The sequence below is a fragment of the Lissotriton helveticus genome, chromosome 8 (assembly GCF_964261635.1).
Source record: "Lissotriton helveticus chromosome 8, aLisHel1.1, whole genome shotgun sequence".
Classification (NCBI taxonomy): domain Eukaryota; kingdom Metazoa; phylum Chordata; class Amphibia; order Caudata; family Salamandridae; genus Lissotriton; species Lissotriton helveticus.
Genome location: NC_136069.1, coordinates 865361475 through 865383239, shown reverse-complemented (window position 1 = coordinate 865383239; position 21765 = coordinate 865361475). Strand labels below are relative to the sequence as shown.

At 45.5% G+C, this 21765-nt stretch overlaps 1 protein-coding gene across 3 annotated transcripts in view; it reads left to right on the top strand.

Annotated features, from left to right (window-relative positions):
* CTPS2 (CTP synthase 2) overlaps positions 1 to 21765 on the top strand; it is a 2098303-nt gene that overhangs the window by 539393 nt on the left and 1537145 nt on the right. For 2 of the 3 annotated variants that reach the window (XM_078657667.1, XM_078657668.1), the window contains exon 6: positions 6393 to 6476. The exons of the other annotated variant lie outside the window; for it this stretch is intronic. In XM_078657667.1, coding sequence (XP_078513793.1) covers positions 6393 to 6476 — 84 coding nt within the window. The remainder of the gene's footprint in view (positions 1 to 6392; positions 6477 to 21765) is intronic. 3 annotated transcript variants of the gene reach the window in all.

Here is a 21765-nt window from a genome sequence, read left to right as displayed (position 1 = left end):
ATGTTTTCACATCCCTGTGGAACTTAAGGTAACTAAGTTCAGTGCGCAGGGAAAGAGGAAGAGAATTCCATAGGGAGGGGGCCAAAAAAGCAAAAGAGCGGCCACCCATTCTGGTTCTCTTGATCCTAGGGACCTGAAACCTGTGCTGGTTGGACGAGCGGAGGGTGCAAGAGGGGCAGTATTGATGAACTAAGGTTCTAAGATAATGTGGGGCCCTACCTGCGTTGATTCTATGCATAAAGCATAGGGCCTTGAACTTAGTACGACTTTCAATATGGAGCCAATGAAGGCTTCGTAGAGAAGTGGATGTGGAGGACTTGTTAGGTAATTTGCAGAGTAGACGGACCGCCATGTTCTGCACAGTCTGTAGTTTCCGAGTCACCTCCTTGCAAGCCCCCAGGAAAAGAACGTTGCCATAGTCCAGTCTGGATGTAATTAAAGCCTGGACCACGGTTTTCTGTGTTTCGTGAGGTAGCACCCAAATGATCTTTCTAAGCTTGATAGTGATACAAGTGGAGGAGATTTTGACCACATGTTGCTTCATGGACAACTGGTCGTCAAAGATGACGCAGAGGTTGCGTGCTGTTTTGGAGGGGACAGGGAGGGTACCCATTTGTAGCGGCCAGTGATGGGGCTCCCATAAGGTGGTATTGTGGCCAAACAGAAGGAGTTCGGTTTTTCCCCCATTCAGTTTTAGTTTATTGACATGCATCCAGGTGGCAATGTTGTTAAGTCCTGCGCAAAGGGATGATGGAGTGGAGTAATGGCCCATGTGAAGTGAGTAGATGATCTGAGTGTCATCAGCATATGAGTAAATGGTGAGCCCAGCTTGCTCAGCGATGGTGGCTAGCGGTCTAACATATAAATGAAAAAGTAGGGGGCTCGGGATGGAGCCCTGGGGTACGCCGTATGCAGATTTATGGATTTTGGAGGAAGATGAAGAGGAAAAAACTTGGAAGGTACGATCAGAGAGGAAGCTGGCGAGCCACTTGAAGGCTGAGCCAGTGATGCCGGATGACTTAAGAGCGTCAAGAAGGATGGAATGGGAAACCGTATCGAATGCGGCACTTAAATCCAGCAATATAAGTGCCGCGGTTTCCCCATTGTCCACCCAGGAACGAATGGCCTCGGAAACCCCTAGTAGTGTCGATTCTGTCGAAAATCCTGACCTAAAGCCCGATTGGGATTGATGTAAAATGTTCCTAGATTCAACATGTTTGGTCAGTTGGGTATTGATGTGTTTTTCCAGAATCTTAGAGCAAACTGGAAGGAGTGAGATGGGACGGAAATTGGATGGGTTGTTGGGGTCAGCATTAGCCTTTTTCAGTAGGGGCACTATCATGGCGTGTTTCCATGCATTGGGTACCTTGGCTTCTCTGAGGGAGGTGTTAAGCAGTTCTAGAATTAGATTAAGGGAAGGAGAATCTAGGGTTTGTAGTATTTGTGGATGGATGGGGTCCAGTGGAGAGCCAGATTTAATATTGCCGATGATATCATGGAGTGTAGTGGTATTGAGAGGGTCCCAGGCAAGGATCTGCTGCGAGGGAGAGGGGTGTATATGCTCAGGTGCCACAGGTTCGCAAGAGATGGCTGGCGTCGGCTGCTCAGAAGATGAGTGGATAGGGTTTGGGACTCCAAAGTCGGTATAGATAGTGTCAATTTTGGAGATGAAAAATTCTGCCAAAGTATTGCATTGTATTGCATCAAGGCATGGGGCTTTGGGCTGGCAGGAGGCACCTGAAAGTTCCTTTACAACCTTGAAAAGCGCCTTAGGGCGATATTGTGCATTTAGTATGGTCAGGTTGACATATTCTGCTTTGGCTGTATTGCAGAGTGAGTGATACTTGGCTAAGGCCGTTTTGTACAGCTGCTTGAAGCATAGGTCATAGTGGATGCGCCACTTCCGCTCAAGGTTTTTACAGATGTTTTTTTCCCTTTTCAACAGGTCTGTAAACCAAGGGGCGGGAGGGTGGTGCAGATTGTACTTCTGCTTACGCTGAGGTAGACACATGTTGACGGCAGAGGCGAGCCAGCTGTGGATGACAGCCTCCTCCTCGATATGGGTAACCTTGGTGAGAGGCCTAGTGTTCTCGAGACAGGATTAAATTGATTGGAATCCAGATTCTTCCAGTTTCTGGTTACCCTTGGTTCAGTGGGGATTGCTGGGGTTTTAGAGGATCGATCGATTGTAATGGAAAAATCTACCATATAATGGCCAGACCAGGGGATGGGTAGGGGAGGCCTACATGTTATGGTATCTAAATTAGAGAAGATAGGATCCAGTAGGTTCCCTGCCTTATGGGTTGGGCCTGAGTTGTGTAGGGTGATATTCAACGCCGCTAGGTCCAGCAAAAGATTGGTGCTGGTGGGGCAGGATGTGTCGTTGAACTGTATGTTTAGGTCTCCAATGATCAAGAAGTTGGTGGCGTTAATAAGTATGGGTGCTATATGCTCTGGGAGGGCGGCAGCCCATGAGCTGGCAGGGCCTGGGGGACGGTAGATGAGAACTCCGGAGAGGGTGTAGTTAGGAGATATCAGTAGTTTAAACAGGCCAGCTTCGCTGTTCGGTATATCAAGGTCCTCCCATTTGCAGGAGTATGTTCTTTTAAAGACGATAGCTATCCCTCCACCCTCTTTCCCCACTCTGTTTTTTCATATGTAGGCGTAGTTGTCAGGGAGGGCAGATGCTATGTGGGGGCCAGAGCTATCATTTAACCAAGACTCTGTGAGAAGTAGGGCAGCTGGTTGGGAGGAGGTGAGTAGGTCGAAGATGTCTCTCTTGTGTTTGGGTAATGACCTGCAGTTCAAGCTGATAAAACTGAATTCTTGGGAGGAATCTTTTTGTTTGTGCTTTGACTGATGCTGCGGAAAATTGAATGTAGCTGTGTTGAGCATAGAGGGAAAGGATGAGAGGGAGAGGTTACAGTACGAGCAGGTCATTGGGGCTTGATGACAGCACAAGGGAATGTTCTGCGGGCAATGAGATGACCTGAGACTCAAGAGAGCGTCTTTAGAGTATATGAGAGTTACAGTTGGACGTTTAGCGGCAGGGGGACTGGCCCCTTGCCCCGGCAGGTCGCGGACGGGCGCAGACGGGCTGGAGTTAGGCGTGACTTCGGCGCGCCATCGTCGCACCCGCTGCGCGTCGGCAAACACATCGGTTATGAAGGGAGGCGGCGGTATGGAAACTGGACCGCTCCCCCCTTCCGCCGGAAGTGAGGAAAGTGATAGCAAGGAACTCCCTCCACAACCACGTGCTCGGCTAGGGGTGGAACGGGGAGTGGGAAACAGGTACAGTAAACACGGTGACTAGTAAGTGAAGTTTAGCACAAAGTGAGGTTTAAAACAAAGCGCAGTGCAAGCACCTGAAATCGTGCCCCCTGCTCTCTCACAGCAGCAGCTCCCGTAGACAGGAACAATTATACGCTGAGGAAACAAGTTTAAAGTTACACCGCAGTGCAAGCACCTAACTCGTGCCCCCTGCAATGGCAGCTAACAGTTTTTAAAAAATACACCGCAGTGCGAGCACCTAACTCGTGCCCCCTGCAGTGGCAGCTAACAGTTTTTAAAAAATACACCGCAGTGCGAGCACCTAACTCGTGCCCCCTGCAATGGCAGCTAACAGTTTTTAAAATACACCGCAGTGCGAGCACCTAACTCGTGCCCCTTGCAATGGAAAAGCAAGCGCAATAATGAGGAATTAGTTTCTATAGCAGCGCAGCAGCACTCGTACCCTCAAACCGGAAGGTTAAGAGGCAATACAGTAGTCCATTTGCCATTTTGAAGACAAATTTGATAAGTTAAACGAGGGAGGTAAATTAGAATCAGATGCTATACAAAATGTCTTAAAATCTACTTTTCTGCACAAACATATGCTTGAACTCATAAATGAAATTTGGGCACTACCAGGACAGACATTCTTGACAACTCCATTGTTTAAAATCCGATCATGGCCCTGGAGCTCATGACGGTGGGGAAGAGGGACCACCCTTTGCATACTGAGCTGAATCATGAAGCCATTGAAGCTAGACAAAGAGGAAGAGCTCATTTGCAAAGACAAATTTCACAGAATTAAAACAAATAGTGTTTCATCAGATGGTTTGAGTGTCTGTATGCATGTCCTCATTTTTAAGCAATGGTTGGCATTGTGAGAAAGTGGCTCTATTTACATGGTCACACAATTGTTTGTGGTCTGATGCTATTGGTTTTTGAACTCTGCACTTTGGGTTACTGCTGTACCGATTCTAGTGTAGGGGATCTGACCCCTAAAAGTTGGTAAAATTGGCTAATCCCCGATTAGCAAACTAAACTTTCTAGTAAGTCCATAGTGTATGGTGTAAGAAAATACACAGTGGCATAGAAAGTTAAATACTCGTAGTGTGCCATTCACGAAGATGGCAAGGAAGTTAGCTTCAAGACTACATGATTGCCTGACAGCTGAAGATTTACAGCCAGCATGTTAACCTGTTAAACTACCTATCTTTGACATGAAGGAACCCTGCTTTTAACTATCAAGTAAGTCACTCCTACATTAACCTTGTAGCCCACAATGCAGGTTGCCTGTTGCTTAAGAGTGTAACATGTAAGAATGTAATGTTTGTATGGTCATACAGACTAGCCTCTAAAATCAATTTTCATGTAAGGGCTGTAGCAGGTTCTATGAAGAAAAAGCTAAAGTACCGGTAAGATGAAAATTGTGTACCTTTGGTTTGGAATACGTTACATAGATGGGGTCAACTACTTTTTTCAGCATTTAATAAAAACCCAATTTAGTGGTGAAGTTGGATGTTTGAGAAATAAATAGGAAAATTAACTTTTAAAAAGTTATACATTCCCTGCCTAAAACTCAGCTGTCTAGTTAGCTTTAGCCTTCCTACAACTGGCTTGTCAGTGCTGCTTTCATGAGGTGTGAAATACTGCTGTCACAGCAGAGGCAATAGCTTGGGCTTGGCAGGATGGCTTGCAGGAGGAATTTGACAACTGATTCCAAGAAGGGCAGTTAAGGAGGATCCAGGAACTTTATCAACTTGAGAGACTGGGGGAGCTGGGGAGGCTGGAAGAAATTCTCAGCCGATATGTGATTCAGATCTCCACTTTTTGGGGCATTTGGGACTAAAAGGACTAAAATCCTCATATTAATGCACAGCTGATTTGGGTGGCAGACACAGAGGTGTTTCAATAACTTCTCTTTCTGCATCCACTGTGAGGCCATAAAATAGATGGCATCTTGATCCCTGGTGGTGCCCCACTAGAACCAAAAGTGTTGTCAGAGGCATTATCGAGAATCGTAGTTTTGTTCACATATAAAAATCTACTTTTTATTGCCCCCGGGGAACTAAGTAGCTTGATCAAAATGGGTAGGAGATTCAGGGGAAATGGAGGATATGCAATTTGAAGAGGCATTGCAATTTACTTGTAAAATGACCGACACAGTCAGTGTTAGACTGGTGCAGCACAACCTCGTGCATAGGTTGCAGTGTGCATTCATTAGGTTGAAGCAAATGGGGATATTAGAAAGAGATATCTCTTAAAGGGGTTGTGGTCAGGTGGGTAATCTCTTCCACATTATATGGCTGTGTTTTCAGTTGAAGGTGTAGGTGACTGTCTGAACTCTATATTGAATAGAGCGCACACCCCAGAAGCTAAACTCATGCGTCTGGGAATATGGGTTGAGGATAACAATCCTCCGATATGGGATAATAGGAAGATATATAGCTTGGGTTTAAAGGTTGCCCAAATGGATATAGTGTGATTCTAGGGCAGCTCTGAAGTTCCAATCCTAGCAATATGGCACTCTATTTTCTGGAGCACACTTGCTAAGAAATGAATGAATGATGGTAGAGGTATCCTCTCAAGTATGACAACGTCTGGGGTGCATGGGTATGCAATACAGAAAGTACCCAAGGTGGGTTACAAATTGACGATCTCCAGGAGCATGCAAATAACAGTGGATGGATCCCTTCTGAATGAAACCGTCTCCCGTCTCCCGTCTCCTCCTTTCTCCAGGAATTCAAATCTCCTACTGCTTTCTTTTAGGTATCATAGAGTTGTGTTTCTCCTTTACCCAGAACCTTGAAACTATGATATTGCTGTTTTATATATTCTTGTGCATAGAGTTGATATTTAAGGCGCTTTTCATTAAATTAAATCAATAAAAAATATGTTTTGAAAGAGTCAAGAGATTTTCATATCTTTTAAGCATGTATCCTCGGAATGCATGATTCAATAGTTTGGATAGCAGAGGGTGTGGAGTAATAGCCACTGTAAATTATGTTTATACAGTCCCTAATTTAATATTACAAAAATAATGATGTCTATGCTCTTGATAAAGCCAGGTATTGCGCTAATTCTTTGGAAACTAAATTCTTTCTTTTTTTATCTTTTATCCTTAGCCCACACCCACAGGAGAGCAGAAAAGTAAACCAACACAAAACAGTGTCCGGGCATTAAGAGGCCTGGGACTATCTCCAGATCTGGTGAGTACCTACAATCAATTTCAACTGCTATTGTTTGTCAGAAAGGCAATTCTTGCCATTTAACAGAAAAAATTACAGATGTCATGTTCTCTTTCTACAGTCCAGTGTATGTCTTCAGCAGCCTGCCTTTTCCGTATTATAAAGCAGGAAGGCAACCCATAAGTGACACGATGGGTGAAGATTGCTATCACTAGTTGTTACTAAGGCCACTTTTTCTAAAACAATAAATTTTGTTTTCTGTCGCATCTCTAGTTTATGCATAGTTGTGTAGAACATTTTTTAACATAATGGTGGAATAATGTAGTAAACATATACAGTATTTTGGTGCACAGACATAATATCGACTCCAAAATATCGTCTGGACAGAATATCGAGTTTTAAATATCGTTTGGAGAAAATATCGACTAGACAGAATATCGACAGCCAAAATATCGTTTTTAAGGTAAGTGAAGTAATATCGACTGTAAATAATATAGACAGTGAAAATATCCAAGTATATAATCTAGATAGTAAAAAATATAGTTTTTTAAATAATATTTAATTATTTATAGTGTGTTTATGTTATAATATGTGTGAAAAGTGTCAATTTATTTTATTATTTTTTTTAATTAATTATTTTTTTAATTATTGTGTAATTTAATTCTGTAGCGGGTTGTGGGTTTATAGGGGAATAGGGTGGGAAGTAATTTAATTATAATTAATTAAATATGTAAATTTATTAATTGGTAGTAATAATTAATTAATTGGTAATTAAATAATATATGTTAATTATTTAAAATTTAATTGGTAATTAATTTTATTTAATTGATTAATTGCTAATTATGTCAATTAAAATAATTTATTTTCTCTAGCGGGTTGTGGGTTTATAGGGGAATAGGGTGGGAAGTAATTTAATTATAATTAATTAAATATGTAAATTTATTAATTGGTAGTAATAATTAATTAATTGGTAATTAAATAATATATGTTAATTATTTAAAATTTAATTGGTAATTAATTTTATTTAATTGATTAATTGCTAATTATGTCAATTAAAATAATTTATTTTCTCTAGCGGGTTGTGGGTTTATAGGGGAATAGGGTGGGAAGTAATTTAATTATAATTAATTAAATATGTAAATTTATTAATTGGTAGTAATAATTAATTAATTGGTAATTAAATAATATATGTTAATTATTTAAAATTTAATTGGTAATTAATTTTATTTAATTGATTAATTGCTAATTATGTCAATTAAAATAATGTATTTTCTCTAGCGGGTTGTGGGTTTATAGGGGAATAGGGTGGGAAGTAATTTAATTATAATTATTTAAATATGTTAATTTAATAATTGGTAGTAATATTTAATTAATTGTTAATTAAAAAATGTTTGTTAATTAATTAAAATGTAATTGGTAATTAATTTTATTTAATTGATTAATTGCTAATTATGTTAAATGAAAGGGGTATTTTTAGGGTTCAGGGTCAGTTTTTAGTTTTTGGGTAAAGGGGTATTTTTAGGGTTCAGGGTCAGTTTTCAGTTTTTGGGTAAAGGGGTATTTTTAGGGTTCAGGGTCAGTTTTCAGTTTTTGGGTAAAGGGGTATTTTTAGGGTTCAGGGTCAGTTTTTAGTTTTTGGGTAAAGGGGTATTTTTAGGGTTCAGGGTCAGTTTTCAGTTTTTGGGTAAAGGGGTATTTTTAGGGTTCAGGGTCAGTTTTCAGTTTTTGGGTAAAGGGGTATTTTTAGGGTTCAGGGTCAGTTTTCAGTTTTTGGGTAAAGGGGTATTTTTAGGGTTCAGGGTCAGTTTTCAGTTTTTGGGTCAAGGGGTATTTTTAGGGTTCAGGGTCAGTTTTCAGTTTTTGGGTAAAGGGGTATTTTTAGGGTTCAGGGTCAGTTTTCAGTTTTTGGGTAAAGGGTTATTTTTAGGGTTCAGGGTCAGTTTTTAGTTTTTGGGTAAAGGGGTATTTTTAGGGTTCAGGGTCAGTTTTGGGTTTTTGGGGTACATATACAATATTGCCGATTATGTAATTAAATGTTGTTACTATATATATATGTTTTAAGAAATATGATTAAAAATATATATATATTTTTACTTTCATTAAATATTTAATTATTAAAAGTTATTTTAAGTATTGTTAATTATATTTTAGTAATTAATTTTTTATATTAATGTAATTAAACATTGTTTTTAGTAAAGTCGATATTTTTTACAACGATATTTTTGTAAACGATATTTTGTAGTCGATATTTTTGTACTTACCTGTTTGTACATACAAACTCGATATTTTTGTAGTAGATATTTTCACCTCGATATTTTGGGTACTCGATATTGTGGTAGTCGATATTCTTTCAGTGATCCCAGTATTTTATGCAACTAACAATAGTCTGTTATTTGTTTTTAATTCATTTATATGATATGCCTGGTGATTCTGCGAATTTGTCTCAGCATTTTATTGTATATGCATAATTCCAGATTGTTGGATTTCGCATATTTTGGATGCTGTTTTTAGGGTTATGTTGTTCACAGGCTTGAGCAGAAACTCTTTCCGAGGAACTATGACACTGGGGTGTGCTGCTGCCACAAGACACTTTTTTGCTTCAACCTGTCTCTCTGTATTCTGCTAGGTTTTTGCATGCGAGGTACGTCTCTGCTAAAAGAGCATTTGCAAGCATTTTTCACCTGGAAAGCTACTTGCATATGCTTGATTCAATTGCACGTTTGTGAGTGTTCATCAGCTTCTGCAGGGGGCCTTCACCCAGCAAAGGTCTCTGACTCTACCCTGCAACTGGATTTGCTCACATGACGTCTACCATAGAGGTAGAATTTTGGTATGAATAATCCCCATTTGTGAGGGTCAAAATGCACCATTTATATTTATGTAAATAATGGGTAGGAGTGCTCTAGTGGGCGGGCTAACAAGATGGACGCACTGTAGTGAGGCACCGTTCGCCCTGGGAAAAACATCCATCACTATCCTATGTCCAACAGAGGTAATTTCACTGAAAACAAAAAGACACTCCGCCGGATGGTCAGGAGCAACTGTGAGGCCCACAATTACCGGGCTGGAGGCAGCGACGGTCCTGATGTGCGCGGAGATCTACTGTGGCTTGTGAAACGAGGCGCGAACGGCCGGGCTGAGAGAGGCCCAGAGATGGGGGCCTGCTGTCGCACTGCCCGCGGCCTAACGTGTGCAGATGCAGAAGCACTGACTCCGTGCAGTGGGGAAAGACTTGTGCCACGCAGCAAGCACCAAGTAAGCCGCAACCCCAGCAGTGCCACAAGGCCAGAGAGGGGCTACCGTGCTCGAAATCCACGCAGGGCTTCAAGGCGACCTGGGTGCTGGACATGTTGAGCAGGACCGAGGGATGCCTGGGGACTGAGGCCCGCTGATCTCTGAATTGTGGCGCAGCAAAAAACAGGCAAAGCCTTAGGGACATCCAGCAGCGAGAGAGGTCAGGTGACACAAAATGAGCAGCAAGTAAGTCGCACACCCAGGGGGCAGCCGCAAGATGCGGAACAAGACGGGGCAGACCAAACAGAACACAACCTCGATGAAGTGGACATGAAGACACTGCTGATCACAATAAAAAACAGCCTATCGTCCATTGAGGAAAAAATGGACATAAAGTGCACCAGAATGGTTCAAATCACGCAGAAACTAGAGAAACAAGATGGCCGGATAAGCGAAGCAGAAACAAGAATATCGATGCTGGAGGATGATCAAGCGCACTTGACAGGGCAAATTACAGAAATGGACACATTTCTTAAAGTGATAGTAGCAAAAAATGAAGTCCTTGAAGCCAGATCACGGCGCAATAACATCAGAATTCTTGGAATCCTTGAGACCACCAACACAGGGAGGATGAAGGAATACGTGGAGAAGTTGCTAGCTACCTGTTTTGGCCCGGAGGCCTTCTCAAAAATGCTGATTGTGGAAAGGGCACACAGAACACTGGCGCCAAAACCCCCACCAGGTGCGCCGCCCAGACCCATCGTCGTGAGACTGCAAAATTATAGGGACCGCGATGCAGCTCTCCGCAAGGCAAGAGAAATGAAAAAAGTGGTCTATGAGAACAATAACATATCATCATATCCTGACTTCATGCTGAATGCCCAGGAAGCGTGAAAAAAATACCTTCTGATCAACAAAAAACTGCAACAAGAGGGAGTGGAATATGCCATGCTATACCCTGCAAGATTAAAACTCACCTACAACGGCAAGCATCATATCTGCAGCTCTCCACAACAGGCAGCAGACTTTCTCAAGAAAACTGTCAAAGACATCCAAGAGAGCGGAGTACTCCCCCTTGGGAAGCAGAGTAGACACGTCGCAGCATGAACATGAGCAGTGAAAGCGGGCAGAGGCAGTCACGGTGACTGTAATGGGTCAGATTATAAACCTTCCACGCAACCAGACCTTGATCTACTTTCATTTAACAGTTATAAGCACATACATGTCTCTAGACCATAGGAGCTACCAACCAAAGCCAGCGTGAAACCTCCGGACATCGAGCTCACAATCCAGGGCACCCTCCTGTACAGCACAGATGTGCAGGAGGTGCTGCCACACCCCCTAGAAAACACACCCTAAGGGAGATCCCCTTTTCCCCACTAATGAGGAGTATATTCATGGTTTATGATGTTCATTTTCAATATGTGGAAATGTTGAGTTTGTTTAGCAAGCCAAGTCGCAGCTCAATCATATTTGGGACTTAACAACGTTAGTGAAGCCGTGGCTGGAAGTCATTACGAATGTAAGACTTTGACAAAATACTGGAATGTACCATGGAACATACAGCAGAGGCACGGAATAGTTGTGAGGAAAGCTAAATTGGCTCGCATATATGTATTGGGTTGGTTACGGGTGGAGGGGTTAGTACACAGCAAGTTGGAGACGCCTATGTGGGTGGGAAATCGGGATAACACAGCAGGCATTATTAGGCACTCAATGAAAGTTAGCAGCACACAAAATGACATCACATGGGCACGGACATACATGGGCAAAACGTATGCATTTTTCACTATTAGGTAATGGCAAACGGTAAGTGTCCAGAGCAACAGACTGCATGGTGGGCTTGCTGACCTGGAATATTAGAGGATTAGGAGACCTTAGAAAGAAGAGACACATATTGGCCTACATAGACAGACATCATGTGAGCATAGAAATGCACACCATACCTTCTAAGGAGATGCAGTTTGCAGCACGATGGGCCTCCCATAGACACTTCTCCTCGTACTCAGCCTACTTGAGAGGTACGGCAATACTCATTAAAAAAACAGTACCATATGTGGTGGAAGGAGCCTTAACTGACCCGCAAGGGAGCTATTGTATGACTTGGGGTAGACTGACTGCAGTATCCATAACTTTAGTAAGCAGTTATGGACCCAATGTCGATGATGAAGAGTTCTTTATTAAACTATGGGCACAGATAGCGAGCATAGGCTCGACCCATCTAATCTGGGGAGGAGACTTTAACTTGACGCTCTACCCACCCGGGACCGCTCGAATCCCTTGCCGCATCACTACACCAAAGCACAGTGACAGCTGCCGCAGATATTAACAGAAAACATGCTAGTTGATGTTTGGCGTCACCATCATCCTAAACAAATGGAAAAAACATTCTACTCAGCAGTACATAATAATTGGTCCAGATTAGATATGTTACCTCTATATATCGGTGCACAGTCTTTCCACTTGTCACTCAGCACGCACTTACTCTGATCATTCCCCAGTATACATGCAGTTGAACCCACTCGGTTTGCTGAACCCACCCAGGGAGTGGCGATTGCATGCCACAGCGTTATTGGACACCGCGTTCAGGGCAGAATTAGAGTAAGCATTAGAAGAATTCCTGATAATTAATACAGACTCCGTACCCTCATTAGCTACCGTTTGGGAAGCGTTGAAAGTTACCATAAGGGGGTTATGTATCGCCAAAGTGGGAGGTATCCTTAGAGACATCAGAACGACTCTTCACCGCTTAGAACTTAAAGAACAGGAAGCGATCGCACCAACGGCACACGGGGGCTCTGCACTGCTGATGGAATATCAAGTAGAGGCAAAGCGGGAGTGCCTATTTTGAGGTAAATATCACACTGCAAGGAGATATGGTGAGGGGGCACGACCTGGTAAAGCGCTAGCTGAGACCATAAGACCCCCCTAAAGCGGCAAACTACGTGCTCACCATACGAGATGAAGAAGGCGAGATGTATAGGGACTCCTTTGCTATAGCGGATGTTTTAACCATGCACTATAAAGCATTGTATTCAACACGCAAGGCAAGGCAAGCTGAAACTGGGCTATACCTAGAGCAAATAGAGCTTGCCTGGCTGAGCAAAGGGCAACAGGAATTCCTTGCAGCTGACATTGCTGTGGAGGAAATATGAGTTGCAATAATGCAAATAGGGACGGAAAAGCTCTGGGCCAGATGGCCTCACAATTGAGTTTTACAAGGCCTACGTAGACATATTTGCATCATTTCTGAAACATGTACGAGGAAGCGGGGCAGATGGGGATACTACCCGCAACCATGAGAGAGGCCATGATAGTCTTGCTTTTAAAGCTGGGTAAACCTCCAGATAGCACAGACTCATATAGGCCCTTGTCCCTGATCAATTGTGATGTAAAAATCTTAGCCAAAGTTGTGGCCAATAGACTTGGCCTCATGATGGGAAAGTTAATTCAGCCGGATCAAGCGGGCTTTGTACCCGGAAGGTCCACCTCCCATAATTTGCGCACATTATTCTCCATCATGCATGACATAGACCAGGATGAACGAGTGGTAGTGGTCTTCCTAGATGCTACCAAAGCGTTTCACTCTCTGGAATGGGAATATTTATGGACAGTTTTAACACACATGTGGTTCTCGCCGGAATTTCTAATATGGTTTATTTATTTATTTGGACATTTTTAAAGCGCCTGGTGACGCCAGAAGGCGTGTCCCCGCGCTATGGTAAGTGAGCAGTTGCCATCCCCCCCTCCCCGAGGAGCTACCTGCTAAAAAGGTAAGTTTTTAATTTTTTCCTAAACAGGGCCTCTGATGGCTCAAGACGCAGGTCTGGGGGCAAGACATTCCAGCACTTGGGAGCAAGGTATCTGAAAGATCTCCCCCCCATCCGTGCCTTCCTAACTCTGGGCACCACAAGTAGTCCCGTCTGAGAGGACCGTAAATTGCGGGTAGGCTCATAGTGGGACACCAGACTCTGAAGTGGCACAGGGGCTTTGCCGCTCAGAATGCGATGGCACGTTGAGAGGGCCTTAAACTCAACTCTCTTCTCCATCGGAAGCCAATGGAGAGCTTGGAGAGCGGGTTTAGAGGGAGACCTTCTCGGGAGTCTTAGCACGAGCCGTGCTGCGGCATTTTGGAGCACCTGAAGGCGCCCCATGACCTTGCCTGAAGCCCCCAGATAAAGCAGGTTACCATAGTCTAGGCGCGAGGTGACCAGGGCGTGCACCAGCGTCCTACGCGCCGAGATGGGAAGCAGATCTAGAACCTTCCTCAGAGTTCTCAAGACACCGAAACACACCCCCGTCACCCGGCCAACCTGCGGGCCAAAGGCAAGGTCCTTATCAAGCCACATGCCAAGATTCTTGGCCTCCAGGCTGGGAGTGGGGGCCTCACCTAGGCAGGATGGCCACCACGCAGGCGACCACGCAGAAGGCCCGCCCCCCACCACGATCACCTCGGTCTTGCTGCCGTTCAGTTTTAAACAGTGTGCGGACATCCAGGCTGCAAGATCTTGCATGCAGTTCCTGAAGATGTCCGCCGCAAGGCCGGGGGAACGAGATAGGGAGACGACCAACTGCGTGTCGTCGGCGTAGGACACCAGGTGGATACCGTGGCCCTCCGCGATGGCTGCTAACGGGGAGACGTAGATATTGAATAAAGTCGGGCTCAGGGACGAACCCTGAGGTACGCCCTGGCCCAACTCGATCTCCCTCGAATAGCATTCTCCCATCCTGACTTGGAAGCACCTATCAGACAGGAAGGACTTAATCCAACCAAGCGCAGCACCTGTGACCCCTCCTTCACTCAGACACTGTAGCAAGATGGTATGTGCTACAGTGTCGAATGCTGCACTTAAGTCAAGTAGGATCAGAGCCATAGTCTGGCCCTCACCCACACCCTGTCGGAGTGCCTCCACCGCCGCCAGAAGTGCAGATTCCGTTGAGTGACGGGGACGGAAGCCAAATTGTGAGTCGTGGAGTAGCGATGCCTCCTCCACGAACTGCATCAGTTGCGTATTAGCAATTTTCTCCGCTATTTTGGCCATGTAGGGCAGAAGGGAAATGGGGCGGAGATTGTCGAATTTCTCGAAATTCACATTGGCCTTTTTTTGCAGGGGGAGTACAACTGCCCACTTCCAAGCCTTGGGGACACTCTGGGACAAGAAAGAGGAATCGAGTAGATTGCGAACATAAGGCTCAAGCACCTGCAAGCTGCCCTTAAGCCGACTAGGGGTCGTCGGGTCTCTTGGAGAGCCAGATTTAATTGACCCGCAGATGCGGATTAGCTCTTCTGTGGGCGGGGTGAGGAAGGAGGTAAGCTGTCGTACTCCCGTCTTTTTGACACCCTTCCCCCATATGGGAGCGTTTGTTGCCTGCCGAGGGAAGGAATTGTAGAGGTGAGTGACCTTGTTAGTGAAAAACTCTGCAACACGGTCACAGCCCTCCACCGTGCAGAGTTTCGAGGGGCATACAGCAGACTTGCCTATGGTGATGGACTTATAGATTGAAAAGAGTTCTTTGGTGGACTGCTCAGCTCCTTCAATCCTAGTGCAGAAGTACGCCGATTTGCCCTTCCGTAGTAATTTATGGTAACTACGCCTACGGTTAGTATACTCTGCTTTAGCGGAGGCGGAATATGCTACTCTCCATTGCCTTTCAGCCCTTTTGCACGCTGCTTTTGCCACCCGCATATCAGCACTAAACCAGAGAGCAGATCTCTTTGCTCGGCCCCCCAATTTGGCCGCACCAAGTGGAGCAACCAGATCCAAGGCCTCTGTAATGCGTTGGTCTAGGTTGGAGTTGATGTCTGCCACACCTATTCCGCCAGGATGACCTTTGGCCGTTAGAGCCAAATTGAATGCGGGTTGGGAGAATGCTGCCCATCTCCGCCTAGGGTGTTTATCAGCTGGAGGGTCAATCGGAGCAGGTTCTTGATTCCCTATGGTAAAGGGGACAAGATGGTGGTCTGTCCATGGGATGGGGACCGGTGTGCATGCTTCCACTTGACTCCAATTAGCAAAGATTGGGTCAAGAAGATGACCCAGGTTGTGGGTAGGATGCTGCACCTTCTGCTCAAATTGTAAATTAGCCATTGTGAGACAGAGATCGATAGCTGTCTTATCTGAGAGAGTATCCAGATGTAGGTTCAAATCACCTAAGACTAGATACCTATCAGTGCTCAGAGCGGCTTCAGTAACAGCTTCCACTAGTTTCTCAATGAAAGCTGTGGGGGAGCCCGGTGGGCGGTAGATCAGGAAGCCTTTTAAGGTGGACTTGCCATTCAGTGAAATGGAAAAGGCACCCGCTTCACTACCTTCAATAGTGGTACGTTCAAGCTGGCATTGGTATTCCTGTTTCGCCACTATGGCGATACCCCCACCTCTCCCTCTAAGTCTGTCTAATCTTTGAAGGCAGTAACCCTCTGGGATGGCCTCGATGAGTTCTGGCATGGAATCCGAGTCCAGCCAAGTCTCTGTGAGGAAGAGTAAGTCCCATCGCTTTTCAGCAAGGAGATCATGGATGTCAAGACAATGCTTTCGCAGGGAGCGGACATTTAGCAAACCACACATCAAAGGATGGTGGGCACTGGTTTTGATTTGCCCTGCGCAAAAAGTGTAGCCGCAATAGTTGCAGTCCACGCTCTTGTCCGCCTCCATGCCATGTGAGCAAGGTGTCAGATGGCCATGGCGGAGGAGGAGTAGTTCCTCTCGGCTCCAGCGAATATGTGCTGCAGGAGGACCAGGGGTTCTGGCCCTGGGCCGCGATCGGCCGCGGACGGGCGCAGACGGGCTTAACTCAGGCGCAACTCCGGCGCGCCTTCGTCGCGCCTGCTGCGCTCGTCCGCTGCGCTGCCTGCAACACATCCGCCTTATATCCCCCCCAGCGCCCAACAGCTAGAGCGCTGCAGGCAGCTTCCGGAAGTGCTGGCTCGGACCCTCCACGCCCTCTGCTCGAACGGTGCTAGTCACCGGCGTCAGAACGAGGCGGGAGGGAGGGACGAGTCCAGCACCTCGTTGCTAGGTGATGGTAAAGAATCAAGCGTTTCCGCTAGTGAAGCTCAGCCGAGCAGAATCCAGATGGTGGGATCAGCATAGAGAGAGGTTAAAATTGCTATATCATAAACCCTGCGCCACATTGCTCTCGAATGGAGAGCGCACCCCGGCTTTCAGCATATCTAGAGGTACAAGGCAGAGGTGTCCCCTATCACCCCTGCTGTTTGCGATAGCAATGGAGCCGCTGGCGGCCAAGCTTCGGCAACATCACAAGAGATATGCACTTGACTACCCAACGAGGCCTGTATTGATTTCGCTCTACGCGGATGGAATAACGCTTCATGTGAGGGACCCTGAATCTGGGCTGAATGACATAATCCACAAAATAGTAAAGTTTGGGGCAAACTCAGGGATCACCATAAATTGGGGGAAATCACAGATTATGCCACTCACTCGGAACACTGCACCTTTTCCGACGGAATACCCGTTACAATGGTGCGAGACAGAGGTCCGGTATTTAGGAATTAACATTGTCAAGGATAAGGAGGAACTAATGAGGGCAAACTATGGTAAGATCCTGAACACAGTGGAGGAATCGATAACCAGATGGATTGCCCTGCCGATATCACTAGCTGGCCGAGTCGCATTAATGAAAATAGTCATCATGCCCACATTTTGTAATTTATTCATGAATATTCCCTACTCATCCTTTTTAGGTCTCGTAGCGAAAACACAGCGCGTAAGCGCTGTGTCTCGCCAGAGATCTTTTGTCACTGACTGTGCTTCCCAGGAGACAGTACCGGCCGCGCGCATTTCCTGCTGAAGGAGGCGATTTCAGCTGGCCACGCGCTCGCGAACGCGCTCAGCTGCTGTCTCCTGGGAAGCTCCAAACACGCACGTGCATACACGCAGACACACACACGCATACACAGGCACAACCCCCCCGCACCTACACACACTAGCGCACCTACACGCACACACAGAGACCCCCCACACACACACCAGCGCACACAGACACACGCGCGTACACCCCTCCCCTCCCATCCCCTCCCACTCACCGGGCTGTTGCTGGGGATCGGGCTCCTCTTGATGGGGTGGGTCTATTGATAGTACACCGGCTCTCCCTGCATCACCTCCGGAAAACGGGACTCCCAGCTTCCGCTCCTCTTGATGGGGTGGGTCTATTGATAGTACACCGGCTCTCCCTGCATCACCTCCGGAAAACGGGACTCCCAGCTTCCCAGCATGCACCGCGAGCAGGGCTCCCCTGGCGCCGCCTACGTCCTGGCTGAGGGAGAGAACAGCAGGCCTGCCTGAGGGGGAGGAGTTTTTGTTTCTGCCCTGCTGCGGTTTAAATCGTACTTGGAAACAAGAAAAGGCTTTTCCAATCTTTATTTAAAATACGAACATCTCTAGTTGTAGTTTTCTTCTGGTCTCGTTTCCAAAAATCATTAATTAATGTGAGTAGCTTGCTATTGTGGCGACATGTTAAATGCTCCCCCTCTTGGTTCGCTGTATTAGTCTGTTTTCTTTTCAGCAGTAAAGTGGGACCTAATATTAGGTGTCTTGTGCGATGATGGAGTGTTTTCTCACAGTGAAATTAACGTCTCATAATGTTGTGCACACTCGGAAGGGTATGAAAGTGTGTTGGCAGCAATGTCAGGTGCCGCTGCCCACTGCGCCACTGACCCTGGAAGTAGTCTGCTTCTGACCTAACCTCCAGCCCAGAGGCTGTAAATCAATGACGAGTGGCCCGTACATATTTCTTTAGAGAGTGTGCGCGGAGGGCAGAGCTTTGCTGTTTAAGCACAGGATGTTGTGAGCGCGGCTATCGGTGCTAGATGATAGTGTTTGTTTGTTTATTTTCCTGGAACTGGGGGGCAAAGGAGCTAAATGAAATCTCAGACCAAAGGATCGATCTTTACAAAATGTATGCCTGCAAGAAGCAGCCTAAATGCTTTTAAAGACGACAGCAGAGCCTTGTGTTTATTTGTGCTTTCGACATGATCGGTTTTCGCCACCGCCGTGAATGTACTTGCATGAGTAGTGACGCCAAGGAGACCCGTGATGAGCAGGGCGGTCGCACCTCAGACGTGGAATCTGGATGAGCAACTACAGAAAGGTGAAACGTGTCAAACCTCATTGCTGACTCAGAATACCAGTGTCACAGTTTTACATTTCTAAGGATGACTCTGTGACTTGCAAGTGTGCAATTCCTTTTTTAGGGCCGACTTAAAGACTGCTTTGTTTATCTGCTACAACTTGTTTAGTGACGCTAGAAATAATCCATAATATACATTGGGGCCTGCTCACAAAGGCATTTTGGAATACGTAAAGTACTCTTAAGTACTTCTTCATGCCTTTGTGAAATGGACTAAAAGCATATACAATGTGAATACTGATGGAATATTCATGTGCGGTTAGTGCAAATAGAAGGGATTGTGCACCCTTACTACTTGCACGTTTTAGGGCTGATTCACAAAGGTGTGCAGTGTAAGACTACATTAAGAAGTACTCCCAAACATTTAAATGCTGAATTAGCCCCATATGGTATAGTGGTGGTGGCGGGTGGGTTAACAACAACTCATAAAAGTCTTGACTCGAGTGCGTCCCTAGCTTGTAATTACTTGTTGTTGAACAAGTAAGACTGCCTTTTGGGTTAGGACTGCTCCACCGTGATGAATGAAAAGCAATTGAGTGTAGCATTTGTACTTTTGTTAATTTGTTAATGTCAGACCAGATTACAATCAAACAACCAGTACCTCAATCTTCAATACCAAACTACCACTGCTAGCAATAACACAACATTTTTCACCATGACAATACCCAAACTGCCATCTGTGCCACACCATCACTAACACCACCATCACCAATATCACCTTCATAACATCAACCATCACAAACCGTTTCACCACCATCAATACCACCACTGCTAACACCAATACCACCACTAGTTTTATCTATCTCCCTCACTTACTTTTTTGTGTTTGTTCACCCCCTCTGTGTTTTCCCATCGTTCTCTTGTAATTTAAAAATAATTGCAATGTATGTTTCCTTCCCTGTACATGCCAGCCCACCTCCCACGCCTCTCTGTCATGGCACCCCATAACAGTGTTATTTATGAGCTTTTTGTCTGCAGAGCTGCAGACAGAAAACGCCCATAAACAACTAGCTAATGTTTTAGTGGTACCCAAATCTCCTGCCACGGGCCGAGGGCCAGTCCTCGACACTTTAGCTGCTTAAGGGAGTGGGGGGGTTGGGGGGGGGGTGTTCACTGCTCCTCAGGCACATACACATATTCGTTCTAATACATCAAGTTAGTTCTGTGTTGCCTTTGCTTTAATTTGGAGTACTGTGCTGCTCTTTCAATATAAACAAGCATTTGCAATGCAATAGGTCTCGCATTTGCGAGAGTTTAACATATTGGCATTGTAATTGACAATGCCTTTTATTTACGTTTTAAAAACCAACACATAAATAAAAGGCAGTGCCATTTACAATGCCAATGGCTCAAACTCTAACAACTGCGAGACCTATTGCATTGCAAATTCTTGTTTATAAGGCTTAAGAGTCAGCTAATAAGATTAGCGTGGGTCGGGAAGCAGCCCCGGATTAAGTGGATTACTCTCTCGTTGCCGTTTACGCAGGGAGAATTTGAAGCACGAGATCACGAACTCTATTACCTCATTGCACAAGCGCATTATACCACATACTGGTTTGAAAACAACCGCCATTTATAACGCACCTAAAGGTGGAACAGGGGCACATGGCGCCCATGCCCCTAACCTGGTTCCTGGGATAGGATGACAACACGTATGGAGGGAGCAGATCAACGGTAGCATGCACCAACATTGCATGGCACACTATCGCAAAAAGATTGCAAGCTCCCATGATATATTCCCTGCTACTTCCCCTAAGGGATCAACAGGGTCTACCAGTCACACAGGAAGGCATATGTAAACGCATGCTCCTAAAATATGGAATGAACACATGGGGGATATGTATGCCTAAGGGGAATTCAAGGGGGCAGATACCTTTTTTGGGGTTACTACCCCCACAACTGTGGAACGATTCTTATATATTCGACTTCGCCAAGATGTCAAAGACACTGCTCCACAGTTCCCGGAAAAACCTCCCACTTTACTCCCGTTACACCAACTATTACAAGCTGGGATTACAAGCTGGGGCATCCCAGCAGTGTCACGCATATATAGGGCAACAATAGGGGTAGGCACGCACAACACAACAAAGGCAAAAATAGGGTGGGAGACAGAATTGGGATATCAATTACCAGATGAGATCTGGACATACTGCTGCCAGCAAACAGAGCGAGTTACGGCGAGTAGCAGATTCCGGATTATACACTTTAAATTCCTCCACAGAATGTATTATGCGCCTGTAAAAATGCACAAACTTAAACTGCGGGATAACGATAAATGTGATAGATGTGGACAGGAGGGAGCAGGTTTTTAATATCTAGCCTGGACATGTAGGGCCATAGCAAACTACTGGAGAGAAATAGGAAGGGCCTTGAGTGCCATAGCAAGTGTGCAGATTGAGTTAACACCTGGGATGGGGCTCTTAGGCTACATACCTGGGTGTATAGGGCAAATCAAACGACTGATTGTGTTGGGCTTGCTCATGGCAAAACGAAAGATAGCATGTAGATGGGGAAGAGGCAGAGCCCCCAAGTTTAAGGAATGGCTTGCAGATATGTTGTATTCTCAGGAGCAAAACAACATATACACTGAACTGCTCCCACCTAAATCTAGACCCTGTGTCATATGGGAACCTTTCACAAATTACCTTCAACGTACGAATGACACTGAGATGTTATGTATCGCCAAAGTGGGAGGCATCCTTAGAGACATCAGAACGACTCTTCACCGCTTAGAACTTAAAGAACAGGAAGCGATCGCATCAACGGCACACGGGGGCTCTGCACTGCTGATGGAATATCAAGTAGAGGCAAAGCGGCAGTTCCTATTTTGAGGTAAATATCACACTGCAAGGAGATATGGGGAGGGGGAACGACCTGGTAAAGCGCTAGATGAGACCATAAGACCCTCCTAAAGCGGCAAACTACG